The sequence below is a fragment of the Xenopus laevis genome, chromosome 2L (assembly GCF_017654675.1).
Source record: "Xenopus laevis strain J_2021 chromosome 2L, Xenopus_laevis_v10.1, whole genome shotgun sequence".
Classification (NCBI taxonomy): Eukaryota; Metazoa; Chordata; class Amphibia; order Anura; family Pipidae; genus Xenopus; species Xenopus laevis.
In genome coordinates, this window is record NC_054373.1 from 2424673 (window position 1) to 2439108 (window position 14436).

The window sequence follows — 14436 nt, forward strand, 5'->3', positions numbered from 1 at the left end:
ACAGAACTGGTTTTGGGCAAATGCATACTCACGCTTTTTAGTTTAAAAAAATCCCATCTGTGTGCCTGCACCCGGCCCGATACAGTGGGTATAGTGTGTCCTTGGTCTAACACTAACTTTCATTGAGTTTAATGGAAGCTGCTGGTACCAGTGTTTTTTGGCCCAAAATACTGTTCCGATTAGGTTTGGTATTTGGCTGAATCTTTTCTGAAGTTCTCTGTATTTGCCCAATAACTGGATTTGGTGCATCCCTAGTCATGTTTATAACAGAAAGTAATGCACGATTCTCTAACTCATGTAGTAGAATTCTACATGCAACTGCCAAGAGGCTGACAGTTACTATATCATCTATATTAAAAGTCAGTCTTGTAAGATGCAAGCGTTGCCCCCATTCGACATTCTCACCATCATTTACATTCACGTTACATACAGTAAAGATCCTCCCAGCCAAGGTCACAGCAGCTTTCAAATGCAGTATTTCCTATTTATTTATGTAAATGCCAGAGAATGTAAATTCTTTAAAGAAATATGATATTTGTGTTTGGAAATCCCTGTAACACAGCAGAGCTGCTAACTAACACTAGAATAATGCCTTGAGATCTTTCCACGTACAGCCTAGCAATAAACACTATGCCATACATGTACTGTTAATATGAATGAATTTTGTTCCAACAGCGCCACCTGCTGCTCAGTTTCCCACCAGTCTGACCAGCAAGTAGTCAAGGAAGTTGTCAGGAGAAAGAAAATACATTTTTAAAGGGATCCTGTCATCGGAAAACATGTTTTTTTCAAAACACATCAGTTAATAGTGCTGCTCCAGCAGAATTCTGCACTGAAATCCATTTCTCAAAAGAGCAAACAGATTTTTTTATATTCAGTTTTGAAATCTGACATGGGGCTAGACATATTGTCAATATCCCAGCTGCCCCTGGTCATGTGACTTGTGCCTGCACTTTAGGCGAGAACTGCTTTCTGGCAGGCTGCTGTTTTTCCTTCTCAATGTAACTGAATGTGTCTCAGTGGGACCTGGATTTTACTATTGAGTGTTGTTCTTAGATCTACCAGGCAGCTGTTATCTTGTGTTAGGGAGCTGCTATCTGGTTACCTTCCCATTGTTCTGTTGTTAGGCTGCTGGGGGGAAATGGGAGGGGGTGATATCACTCCAACTTGCAGTACAGCAGTAAAGTGTGATTGAAGTTTATCAGAGCACAAGTCACATGACTTGGGGCAGCTGGGAAATTGGCAATATGTCTAGCCCCATGTCAGATTTCAAAATTGAATATAAAAAAATCTGTTTGCTCTTTTGAGAAATGGATTCAGTGCAGAATTCTGCTGGAGCAGCACTATTAACTGAACATTTTTTATTTCCCATGACAGTATCCCTTTAAGGTTTACGTATCCTTTAAAACGGTTGTTCACCTTCCATGGTGTCAGACAGTTCTAAATTGATACATTTAGTTGATCCATGTGTTTCTTCCTGGTGAGCAGAATCCCTGGGTTTCATTACAGGCAGCTGTTAGACTTGATACAATTGTTACTAATACTCCAGAGATGCTGCTGAGAAATGGATCAACTCAATGTTGTAAAATTGTAACAGTTTAGATTCTGCACCTGAATTACTGAGCCGTCAGACTCAAACACCAGAGACAGGGACATTAAGGGAGTTATTTATTAAAGCTGAATGCCAAAAACTCAACAAATACGAGTTTTTTTACTATAAAATCCAAATTTTTAGTGGAAAAAAAACCTTGAATTTTTAAACAATTTATTACACCTCAAGGGTGTTTAAAGTCCGAAATAAAAAAGTACTCCAACTCAGACCTGCCGAGTTCATGTAGAAGTCAATGGGAGAAGTTCCAAACATATCTTGTGCAATAATCCAAAGATTTCAGGCAAAAAATGTTAACAATCAGAGTTTTTGGCTGTCAAATTTGTACAATTTAAATAATTTCCAGATTTTTTTCAAAACTGTATTGATAACGAAGGGGAAACAACCCGTGTGGATTTTGTAGCTTTCAGAAAATAATTAGATATTTTATGATTTTGATAAATAACCCCCTAAACGTTATTTTGAAAAACAGTAAAAAATTAAAAATGGAAAGCAACTGAAAATGTCTTTATTTCTGGGGAACAATCTAAAAATGATAATGAAAAAGTGTTTGAAAGGTGAACACCCCCTTTAAATGAAATAAGTGCTCTTCTAAGCAAACAACATTTGTCTAGCTTTGAAGATATTAGCTGTTTTTAAAATTATGTAATGGATTTGAAACAATGCCACATACATAGTAACATAGTAAGTCAGGTTGAAAAAAGCCTTAAGTCTATATATAACCTGTCTAACTGCCAGTTGATCCAGAGGAAGGCAAAAAACCCTTCTGAACCCTCTCCAATTTGCCTCAGAGGGGACTGGTTTTTTTTTAGGAAAGGACATCTTATGACAGTAATGAGCAGAGAGGCGTCATTTGATGTTTCTTTCGGAATTTCTAAGAAATTCTGTTTCTTGTTTCAAATTTTAATCTAAATATTCTTGATAATGAGAAAAAATATTGTAGTTTAAAAAGTAATTAATGTAAATATAGTCCAAATGATTCTATTAGATTCCTACAAGTAAACAGATGAAGGATTTCTCCCAGGGATGCCCAACCAATGGCCCTTCATGGGTTGTGACTTTTGGCTGATACAGATTTTGTACTAGGACTAGTTGGGAAATTGATCCACTGGTTGGCCTTATAAATCAATCAATTCATTCATTATTATCAACATTATTGTTAATAAGAAACCAGATTGTTTCTACCAGAGCCTTACACCAGATTATTGCATTCACTGTTTGTGTAGAAAGCCGTGAGAATTCCTTCAACCGCTCTCGGAGCTCCAGCGTGTCCAGCATCGACAAGGATTCTAAGGAGGTCATTACCGCTCTCTACTTCATGGAGTCCTTTGCCCGTAAGAACGACCAGTCACTCTCCCCATGTTTGTGGATGGGGAGCAGCCTTGGAATGGTTTTGCTCATTTCTATTAACATGCCTTCTACAGAGGAGCAAAGACTAACGGAGCCGGTGATGGTGTCCCCGAGTGGTAAGAAGCCCTAGAAATCCATCTCAGATCACATAAATTACCATTTGCTACAAAAGCATAGTTGCAGTTGCACAAATGGTTTGGCAGTACAGGTATAGGATCCCATATCCGGAAACCCGATATCCAGAAAGCTCCGAATTACGGAACGGCTGTCTCCCATAGACTCCATTTTATCCAAATAATCCAAATTTTTAAAAATGATTTCCTTTTTCTGTGTAATAATAAAACAGTCGCTTGTACTTGATCCCAACTAAGATATAATGAATCCTTATTGGAAGCAAAACCAGCCTATTGGGTTTATTTAATGTTTAAATGAATTTCTAGTAGACTTAAGGCATGAAGACCCAAATTACGGAAAGATCCGCTATCCGGAAAATCCCAAGTCCCGAGCATTCTGGATAGCAGGTCCCATACCTGTGTATAAATTATTTTATTATAGTATCCCTTTCTCAGCATCTGTTTCTTTTCAATCTCTCTTTATTCAGGAGTTGGTTGTCAGATGAATGTTCCAATATATCTTATAGGGAGTCTTTCTTTCCTAGCAGAAAATAACAAATCTAAGAAAATAACTGCCTTTTGCACAAATTCTGCATGTAGAGAGACATGATGTCTGGTGAGTTTAATAGAGTGAGCTCTAATACATCTTCTAGGCAAAAGGAGCCCCCCTATAAGATATATTGGATCTAAATGAAGAGAGAATGAAGAGAAACAGATGCTGAGAGAGGAATAGTGAAGAAAAACTTGATTATTTCAGAAACAGTACAGAATTTTTAATTGTTTATATTTAGAAAACTTATGTTGTAGCTTATATTACATTTTCATTTTGGCAATAGTTCCCCTTTAAAAAGGTACAAACATGTCTCCCTCTTTCTCTAGGTACTGTATTAATGCTGAAGGGAGCCATACTGACCTTCTCTTGCTTGGACTGCACCGGCACCTATATACATCCACCTTATGAGATCTGGAGAGACCCCAACAGCGCAGAGGAGAACGAGAGAACACGAAAACGGAAACTGGTCACATTCTCTCCCTCATCTTCCCAGGATATGGGAGATCACCAGTTTGCCGTTATCTGCTCAGAAAAACAAGCCAAAGTTTTCTCCCTTCCCTCTCAAACATGTTTGTATGTGCACAACATCACTGAAACCTCCTTCCTCCTGCGGGCTGATGTGGTCACCATGTGCAACAATGTTCTGCTGGCATGTTTCTGTGCAAACGGCCATATTACGACAATAAGGTACTAGTCAGCCTACTGAAAATAATCATTCAAATAAGAAGAATTTGATTGTGCTTTAATGAATAGCTTCAAATTGTAGTTGTTTTTTGCTAACCTGTTAGCATTTCAAGTTAGGGTTCTTATAAAGCTAGGCAATAATGTGTCCAGTACTGTAAATGATAAAGGAAAATTAGAAGTCACTGAGGGGTTGTTCTGTGACCATATAAAGACACAAGGCTGCAGGCTGAGTTATACAGGGAACTCTGAGTATCACTTATGTATTATAAGGGATAATGTACCCCCTACTGTAAATGATAAGGATATTAGAAGTCACTGAGGGGTTGTTCTGTGACCATATAAAGGCACAAGGCTGCAGGCTGAGTTATACAGGGAACTCTGAGTATCACTCATGTATTATAAGGGATAATGTACCCCCTACTGTAAATGATAAGGATATTAGAAGTCACTGAGGGGTTGTTCTGTGACCATATAAAGGCACAAGGCTGCAGGCTGAGTTATACAGGGAACTCTGAGTATCACTCATGTATTATAAGGGATAATGTACCCCCTACTGTAAATGATAAGGATATTAGAAGTCACTGAGGGGTTGTTCTGTGACCATATAAAGGCACAAGGCTGCAGGCTGAGTTATACAGGGAACTCTGAGTATCACTCATGTATTATAAGGGATAATGTACCCCCTACTGTAAATGATAAGGATATTAGAAGTCACTGAGCGGTTGTTCTGTGACCATATAAAGGCACAAGGCTGCAGGCTGAGTTATACAGGGAACTCTGAGTATCACTCATGTATTATAAGGGATAATGTACCCCCTACTGTAAATGATAAGGATATTAGAAGTCACTGAGCGGTTGTTCTGTGACCATATAAAGGCACAAGGCTGCAGGCTGAGTTATACAGGGAACTCTGAGTATCACTCATGTATTATAAGGGATAATGTACCCCCTACTGTAACTGATAAGGATATTAGAAGTCACTGAGGGGTTGTTCTGTGACCATATAAAGACACAAGGCTGCAGGCTGAGTTATACAGGGAACTCTGAGTATCAGTCATGTATTATAAGGGATAATGTACCCCCTACTGTAACTGATAAGGATATTAGAAGTCACTGAGGGGTTGTTCTGTGACCATATAAAGACACAAGGCTGCAGGCTGAGTTATACAGGGAACTCTGAGTATCACTCATGTATTATAAGGGATAATGTACCCCCTACTGTAACTGATAAGGATATTAGAAGTCACTGAGGGGTTGTTCTGTGACCATATAAAGACACAAGGCTGCAGGCTGAGTTATACAGGGAACTCTGAGTATCACTCATGTATTATAAGGGATAATGTACCCCCTACTGTAAATGATAAGGATATTAGAAGTCACTGAGGGGTTGTTCTGTGACCATATAAAGGCACAAGGCTGCAGGCTGAGTTATACAGGGAACTCTGAGTATCACTCATGTATTATAAGGGATAATGTACCCCCTACTGTAAATGATAAGGATATTAGAAGTCACTGAGGGGTTGTTCTGTGACCATATAAAGGCACAAGGCTGCAGGCTGAGTTATACAGGGAACTCTGAGTTTCACTCATGTATTATAAGGGATAATGTACCCCCTACTGTAAATGATAAGGATATTAGAAGTCACTGAGGGGTTGTTCTGTGACCATATAAAGGCACAAGGCTGCAGGCTGAGTTATACAGGGAACTCTGAGTATCACTCATGTATTATATAAGGGATAATGTACCCCCTACTGTAAATGATAAGGATATTAGAAGTCACTGAGGGGTTGTTCTGTGACAATATAAAGGCTACAGGCTACAGGCTCACTTATACAGGGAATGAGTAAAGGTGATCATCCCTCCATAGTTTATAATATGATGTTTTCTGTTCCAGCCTCCCCAGTCTTCGTCCATTGCTGGATGTAAATTACCTGCCCCTCACAGATATGAGAATAGCACGGACTTTCTGCTTCACTAATGGGGGGCAAGCTCTGTATCTGGCGTCTCCCACTGAGATCCAGCGGATAACCTACAGCCAGGAGATGTGTGACAGTCTGCAGGTGAGGAATGGAATTCACAGCATGTAGATATAGCACTGGGTGTTCTAAGCAGAATGTTTCTGACACTTAGCAATAATGTATGAATCACTTCACTTGACCTTCTCAGCATGTCACTTGATAATATCATATTTGCCAGGAGTCAGGACTCATCGAATGTCAAAACCTTCTTGACACCGGTATTGTAATGAGATTTACCGCTTCTTCTGATATCTTTTTGCATTAAGGACGTTGTCTGCTTACTTTCCCTGCTGATGCCTGATTAATAAGGAACATCGACATCTGCTTATAAAATGAGAAACATAAAGTCTCTGTACAGCTGATCTCTGGGGGTTACATTTCTGTACATAGACACACATAATCCTCTTGCCACGTCTTCCACCTCCACATGTGGAGCATTGCACATGGACACCTCGCTTTGCTCTCGTTATGGTTTTCAGTTAAAGGGCATGTAAAGGCAAAAAAATAAAATCCCATTTTTACTTTCTTTAATGAAAAAGAAACCTATCTCCAATATACTTTAATTATAAAATGTGTACTGTTTTTATAAGAAACCTGACTGTATGCAGTGAAAGTCTCCCTTCATTTACTGCTGTGGATAGGAATTGTCAGACGGTCCCTAACTGCTCTGCAGGGAAACAATCATACTTATGAACAGCAGGGGGAGCCCCCGCCTTACTTCCCAGCCATGCAGAACTCAAGCAGCTTTGTTTATGATGATCCCTAAGCAGCCCAGACCACACTGAGCATGTGCACAGTCTTAGTCTTGCAAAGATGTATAACAAAGTTACAAGATGGTGACCCCCTGTAGCCAACTTTGAAAGCATAAATCATTTGTTTGATTAGGCTTGTGGTGCAGTAAGTTCATGTTTATGTTTAGTATACAAAATACAGCATTTCTAGCCTTGTTCTATTTTAGACTTTACTTCCCCTTTAAGCCTGGAGATCAGAGTCAATGCTTCTAGTAGACCTCTCACAACAAAAAGTACAAGTCACTAAAAATATCCACACAACTAGTTCTTTAGGGAAATGCTGTCTAATTGTATATTCATGCAGTGGGCCAGGTATGTGGTGTATCATATGGCTGGGTCTAGTATGTTCCAAGGAGAACTAAAGATTAAAGGGATGTTGTCTTGGGAAAACATGTACTTTTCAAAACCCCACCAGTTAATATCAAGAATAAGTAAATTTAAAACAGCTGAACTTGCTAAATAATCATTGAAGACGTTTCACTACTGAGCCGAGCAGCTTCTTCAGTACAACTGACTGGTGTGGGAAATTCTCGGCATATAAACTCTTCCACTAATCCAATCACAACAACACATTGTAACTCTTCAGAGAGGTGACATCTGAAACTCACAGAGGTGTGATTCTGTGTAGTTACTGTGATACAATTAGCAAGGTATCACGCAACTCGTAGAAAAAGCTGTTACTTGTCAGAGACGCATGAATAATAATGTGTCAAGTGTTCTGAAACTGCCAGGGTACAGATGTTGGAACAGCATTGTATGTAGCAGACACCAGTTAATAGTGCTGCTCAAACAGAATTCTGCACTGAAATCCTTTTTTAAAGGGGCAAATAGATTTTTTTATATCTAAATTTGGAATGGGCTAGACATGCTGTTAGTTTCCCAGGTGCCCCAACTTAGTGACATATGCTCTGATAAAATGTAGTCACTCTTTACTGCTACACAGCAACCAGATAGCAGCTATCCGACACCTCTGCTGAAGGATTTGTCTGCTAAAATTGCTTCCTAGCTCCACCTAGTGATAGACATGAGAATAGCACCAAAGCTGGAAAACCCCAGTGTCATGTTCGGCACCCCATATCCAGAACCCAAGATAAGCTCCCTGGTCTCGACTCTCACTTCTGCCTCTAACTGCCGCCTTTCACCTCGGGAGGAGCCCTTGGCTAATCGGATGCCGTCAGGTCTTAATTGAGAGAGGAGCAAAGCTAACGGTTCTGGACGAGCAAAAGGGCACGATCGTCTCACCAGGATACTGGAAGGAAGAACCACCAGGAACAGGCAGGCCGGGCCGGCACAAGCAGAGAATCGTCAGACAAGCCGGAATCAGGATAGGAGAGCGAAGAATAGTCAGTGGACAGGCAAAGGTCGGATTGGAGAGGTCAGAGTAGTCACAGGCAGGCTAAGATCAGGATTGGAGATTACAGAGTAGTCAGGCAAAGCAAGGGTCAAAACCAGAAGAAACCAGCAAGATAAAATATTCTAAAGCACCAGGAACAACTAATTGAACCTAAGAAGATAAAGAAACTGGGCTGACCGGCACTTATACGGATCCACAAGACCAGAGATATTCAGTTAAAAGATACATTTATTAGTAGAAAAATTAAAATATTAGCTCCATCTCCATCCACCCTACGTGTTTCACACCCCTCAGGGTGTTTAGTCATGGGTTCATGACTAAGGTTCATGACTATAACTAATTCTGGAGCACCTTGTCCTCCTTTAACCATTTGAACTAATTGAACCTAACAACGGGCAATGTGAAAATTACCAAAGCCTCTTTAAATACTTTTTTAATCTCACGCCATTGCGGTGACATCATCACGCTGGAGCATACGCCATAGAGGGACCGGACACAGGGAAAGCAGGACACATTCGGCGGGCGTCCCTGCCCAAGGCACGGCGGACAACCCTACATGAGAAAGGCCACACCACTGGACCACCAGGGTAAGTGATAGTTATTACACCCTGCTTTTGTCCTGCTTTGGTGCTATTCTCATATCTACTACTAGGGAGGGCTAGGGAGCACGGCCCATGTCGTGGTACAATACAATGGGAAGAGGAGAAACAATAGTTGTCTCAAAGCAGTTCCATCCTGAAGCTCTGGCTCTTTCTCAAAGCTCAGGATTAGGCAAAATGCAGAGATGGCTCCTCCACATCAAAAATACATTTGTTGGTTTAAGAATAACATTTGAAATAGTAGAGTGAATTCTTTGCAATGTAAACAGTGTCTTTTAGAAATAAAAAAACATAAAAATCATGACAGAACCCCTTTAACAAAGAAGTAAGTCAACCACAGCCCATTAGCAGTAAAGATGTGTGTCTGACATGTCCCATTAGCTCCCCGACTTGTTTTCTGCAGATTCCCAGCATATGTAAAAATATAAAGTAAGAAGGCGCACACTTCGATATCGGAGGAAGCAGAAATTACATCAGACGCCCAATACTCGCCGTCGAGTATCAATGGGTATTAAACCTGCCTGGACAGTGACACGTGTTCTGCCTTTTTCTTTTTGTTTCTTTATTATTTGTGCCCCTGAGGAAGACTATTATGGTTCGAAACGCGTTGGGCTCACTACTTATTTTGGGATTTTTTGTAACCCTCTTTTTCTCTCTGATGTAATAAATATTTTATTTTGTCAATTGAGAGTGATTCCCAGCACATGCTCGGTGCTGCTGTGACAGACACTATACAGCATATACTCAATATAACATTTACTACACAAGGCCAATTAGTAATTCATTTCGATTCTTATTACATGTCAGCTTCAACTCAGGGCGATTAGCATCAGACCTTAAAGAGATACTGACATCAGAAATGTAACCTTTTTTACTTGACGATTTACAACAACCCCTAAGATCATCTTTTCAATAGCAGCGCACTGAGCAAAATCCAAGATGGCCCCTGTGACAATTTTGAAGGGCTGGATCATTACTTTTATTTATAGGGAACCCATAGGTTGGTTCATTAAGCTCAGTGTATACAAAACGGCATTTCTAGTTGCATTCGTTTTTAGTGTTCAATTGCCCTTTAAATTATGAAGTCTGAGATACTTAGGACAGGCTTGGGGCCAGGTTCAGCCCATGATTCGGGGCCCCTGTAATTGTAGATGGACATTACATTATAAATTACTTTATTTATTACACTATATCAATAGTAGTAGTAGTAGCAGTAGTATTAATAGATATATCTAGTATGTTCCATATCATATGAAAACAATTGGGTATTATGCTCTTAACTAAGTGGTATCACATGGTGGGTGTGAGGAGTGTGATTTTAGCTGATCACATGGGATAGAAATAGGAGAAATAAAACACTAATATAACTATGCAGATTATTCATTGAAGTGTCACTAAACTGTCTAGAAAGTGCTACAAAATGGTACAGTCGTTTTCCTTTTGTAGTTATTTGTGTGTTCTACATGGTGTTTGTGTTATTTTCTGTGGTGCTGTGCTTTTATGGGATACACAACAATCATTTCCCTGTAGGAGAACACATTGAGGTTTAAATCTCAGGCTGGAGAGATGCGGAAAGAGAAAGAAGACACTAAGGGGCAAATTTACTAAAGGGTGAAGTGACTAACGCTGGCGAAAATTCACCTATTTACTAACGTGCGCAGGCGTAACTTCGCTAGTGAAAGAGACTGACGCTGGGTCTCATTCATGCACTCTGGCGAAGGGACGTAACTGCGCAAATTCACTAAGATGCGGATTTTACCTCTTGCGCCAGACTTGCCTTCACCACCTCAGACCAGGCGAAGTGCAATAGAGTAGAGAGGACTTCCTCAAAATTCTGAACATTTTTCTAAGTCCAAAAAAGCGCTGGCGTCTTATCCTTTTTCAGGGTGATAGGCTGCAAAAGAGCGTTACATTTTTTGGAGTAACAGGCTTCCCCCCTACATTTTCTAACATATGACACATAAACTATACACTGGGCTCATGTGTAGGGCAATATAACAACTCTATTTTCTTTTATTAAGCTTCTCTGGACATATACGTCCATTCAACTTTAACTTCCCGCCGTATGCAAATTAGCCAACGCTAGCGCAACTTCGCTCTGCTTGCCGAATTAACGATACCGCAACTTCGCCAGCGTTCAGCGCCCTGGACGCAACATTGCATGTTAGTGAATTAGCGTTGTCCAAGCGAATTTTCGCCTGGCTAAGTGTTGCGCTGCCTGCAAAGCCGACGCTGGTGAATATTCGCCACTTTGTAAATTTGCCCCTAAATGTTAATAGTACTTGAAAGTATCCTTTACGGACAGGTTTTTATTACCATTTGAATGACTGCTTGGCATCTCAAGTAAAGATCATTTCAAGGGAACAACAATGTGGGGATAGTGTGTAAAATGAAGGTCAGGAGCTAAATCGATGACATTTGTATAAAATAAATATGCACCAAAAAAAGATTTGGGCAGATAATGAAGCTTTACACTAATTTATAAGTTTAGACTTCAGCATATTTTGTGTCATCTGCAGGCCTGGATTTGTGGAAAGGCCACCTAGGTCCCGGCCAATGGGTGGCAGGATTTAGGGGGGCGGGATGCTGCCCAACCACACCCACATTGGTTCAAAAACACTGGGGATGCGCTGGAGATACAATTATTTTTTTAATTTTCCATGCGCCAATCCCCATTGCTCCGGTCCAGATGATGAAAATTTGCACGAATACAGGGGAGGGGGTGATGAACGGCAGTGGGCCTAGGTGCGCCTGCTATGTAAATCCGGCCCTGGTCATCCGGGTGAAGACAATACAGTTGTTCAGTGCTTGAATTTAAGGGTTGAGATTTGATTGGGCTGAACATTAAAGAATGAAATCAGAAATTGTTACATATTTTTCTCTTACAGGAGATGCTGGGGGACCTGTTCTCACTAGTACAGACACCAGAGGCACAGAACAAGGGCTTCTTGACCGTCTTGTTTGGTGGAAGTGCTCAGACGTTTGACAGAGAAGAGCTCTGTAAGTTTTCCAAACACAGTGTTGGGATTTGTGCACAATACAAAGAATTGTCATAGTGAAGTTAGAACTCTGAGGATTATGATAGACTAATACAATGTGTTGTGATGGTGTTAAGCAAGAATATTCCAAACTATTGTCAAATGACATGTGATGTTTGCTCTGCACTGTTGTGATATGGGACATGATGGAAAGCACAGTAATGGTGTGTTATTGATATTTTCCGCTGTCTTTTTTGCAGTTGGTGAGGCCACAGCAGGAAAAGCCTCCCGGAGCCTTGCACAGCATATCCCAGGGCCTGGAGGAATTGAGGGGTTGAAAGGGGCAGCGACTGGGGTTGCAGGTGACTTGCACAGAGCTCGCATTGCTCTGGATGAGAGAGGACAGAGGCTGGGAGAGCTGGAAGACACTACAGCAGCCATGATGTCCAGTGCTGATGCTTTTTCTAAACAAGCACACGGGGTACGATATGGAGTAGGAATCCTGTGTGGCCTGTAGCAGGCATTGGTCACAGGTCATGTTTGTCCTAATCAGGGTTTGTATCATGGCAGGATAAAATGGGCATTGGCCCTGAGACTTCGGGCATGGAAAGAAGGGCACTAATCTTTTAACTAGAAAGGAGAGTTCTAATTTCTGGACCCCATTCCATAACACTAATGGTACAGTAGAAGCCAAACTGTTATTGGATGCGGGGTCGGAAACTGATATCCTTTGCCCAGTAAGAATGTGTGATAGGATGGCGATGCAAAGCTTATTTGGGTTGATTTATTGATAATGCTCACCAGGTGTGAATGGAGCTACTTACATCATTCCCCATCCCTCACCCACCACTGTCCAGGGAAAATTCATCTTCCCCCAGTGAGAAGATGCAAATCCACAAACAAAGCGTAAACTAAAATGTAAATACTGCTTGCAACATTTTAAAATCAATGCATAAGAACATAAGATTTAAGAGTCACTTTCATGTTTTCTTCTGTTATAGCTGATGCTGAAATACAAAGACAAGAAGTGGTACCAGTTTTAAACAGAGAGAAGGAGAGATGTGATCCTTTCTATGGACCAGTACTTAGAACTTTTGCCCATGTGTGGGTTACTCAGCTCCAGCATTCTCCACTGATGCAGTGTCCAACACCTTCCACAGAGGTGGCCATACTGCTCCCAGAGGAGCAAATCAGAACTGCACCTCATTTATGTTGTTAAGCCCTTTGCTGTCTGAGAAGACTAAAGGACTTTAGGAAAGAAAAGGTCCTTCCAGGAGCCAAAGGCTCAAATCTACATTAGAACTATCCTCCAAAAGATTCGGAAGAGGGCATGTCAGCTTTTGTGTTTTCTAAAATCAAAAATATAAATGTCCTGTATCCTGTACAATCTAGGATGTTAATCGCACTCAATTGAAGAAAAAAAGAAAAATGTAAAAAAAAATAATTTGCATGACAAGTTTCAACCCGAGAATAGGCGCATGCTGTAAGGTACAGGTGAGAAAGGAACAATCTGAGGGAGCGTCGAGTATTTCTAGTGTGGGATGGGGCAGTATTCTCATTTGTGTGCCTATTTATTGCGCTTTCATTTGCCATATCAAGCTTTGTTTCACTGTGTTAAGCCCAACCTAGAGGTGCCCTGAGCAGCATCAGCATTTAGCTTGTCATAGATTCAGTTCCCTGTGTGCACAGCTGTACAGATGTGTAAAGAGACTTGCACAGCAATTGGGGGGTCCCAAAAGTGTCCAGTGCGGATGTTAGATTATTACTATTGACTCTAAAGGTTGGGACAGCCGTGCCCTGTCCTGATTATCTTCTTCTGTAAATGATTTACAAAAGCCAATGTTTTATGGAAGTGAATATGGCGAGGTGTCGGCTGATTTCAAGAGGTAGGTGCCCAATGTCACATTCTTTCAATAGAGTAGTTCAAATGAGATTTAAAAAATGTATGTGTTTGAAAATAAAGTGTAATTTGAGATCCCTATAATCCTAATGACATGGTTTGTTCATTTTACCTGCTCACTTCTTTTTATTATATTAATAGAAAAAAGTAGATATTGGGTATTTATAGGAAGGCTTTGCATTCACATTATTCTTCTATAAATGTACAGAAAACTGCACAGGATGTCTTTGTTATTTGCAGGAAACTGGAGTGAGGTTGTATATAAAGTTCTAATTACAAGGGGAACTATCAAGAAAATGAAAAATTGATAAACGTTTCATCACACTGAAATGAGAAACTTTCTAAATACAATCAAGTTTATGTTCACTATTCCTCTCTCAGCATCTGTTTCTCTTCATTCTCTCTTCATGCAGCAGTTGGGTGTCAGATATTTATTGACAGTTACATCCGATATATCTTATAGGGGGGCTCCTTTTGCCTAGAAGA

At 40.5% G+C, this 14436-nt stretch overlaps 1 protein-coding gene across 9 annotated transcripts in view; it reads left to right on the plus strand.

Annotated features, from left to right (window-relative positions):
* LOC108707806 (syntaxin-binding protein 5-like) overlaps positions 1-14034 on the plus strand; it is a 178895-nt gene extending 164861 nt beyond the window's left edge. For all 9 annotated transcript variants that reach the window (XM_041581400.1, XM_041581401.1, XM_041581404.1 and 6 more), the window contains 6 exons: positions 2836-3075; positions 3952-4312; positions 6205-6370; positions 11961-12072; positions 12311-12531; positions 13052-14034. In XM_041581400.1, coding sequence (XP_041437334.1) covers positions 2836-3075; positions 3952-4312; positions 6205-6370; positions 11961-12072; positions 12311-12531; positions 13052-13093 — 1142 coding nt within the window. In that variant the 3' untranslated portion in view covers positions 13094-14034. The remainder of the gene's footprint in view (positions 1-2835; positions 3076-3951; positions 4313-6204; positions 6371-11960; positions 12073-12310; positions 12532-13051) is intronic.
* The last annotated feature ends 402 nt before the right edge of the window (positions 14035-14436 follow it).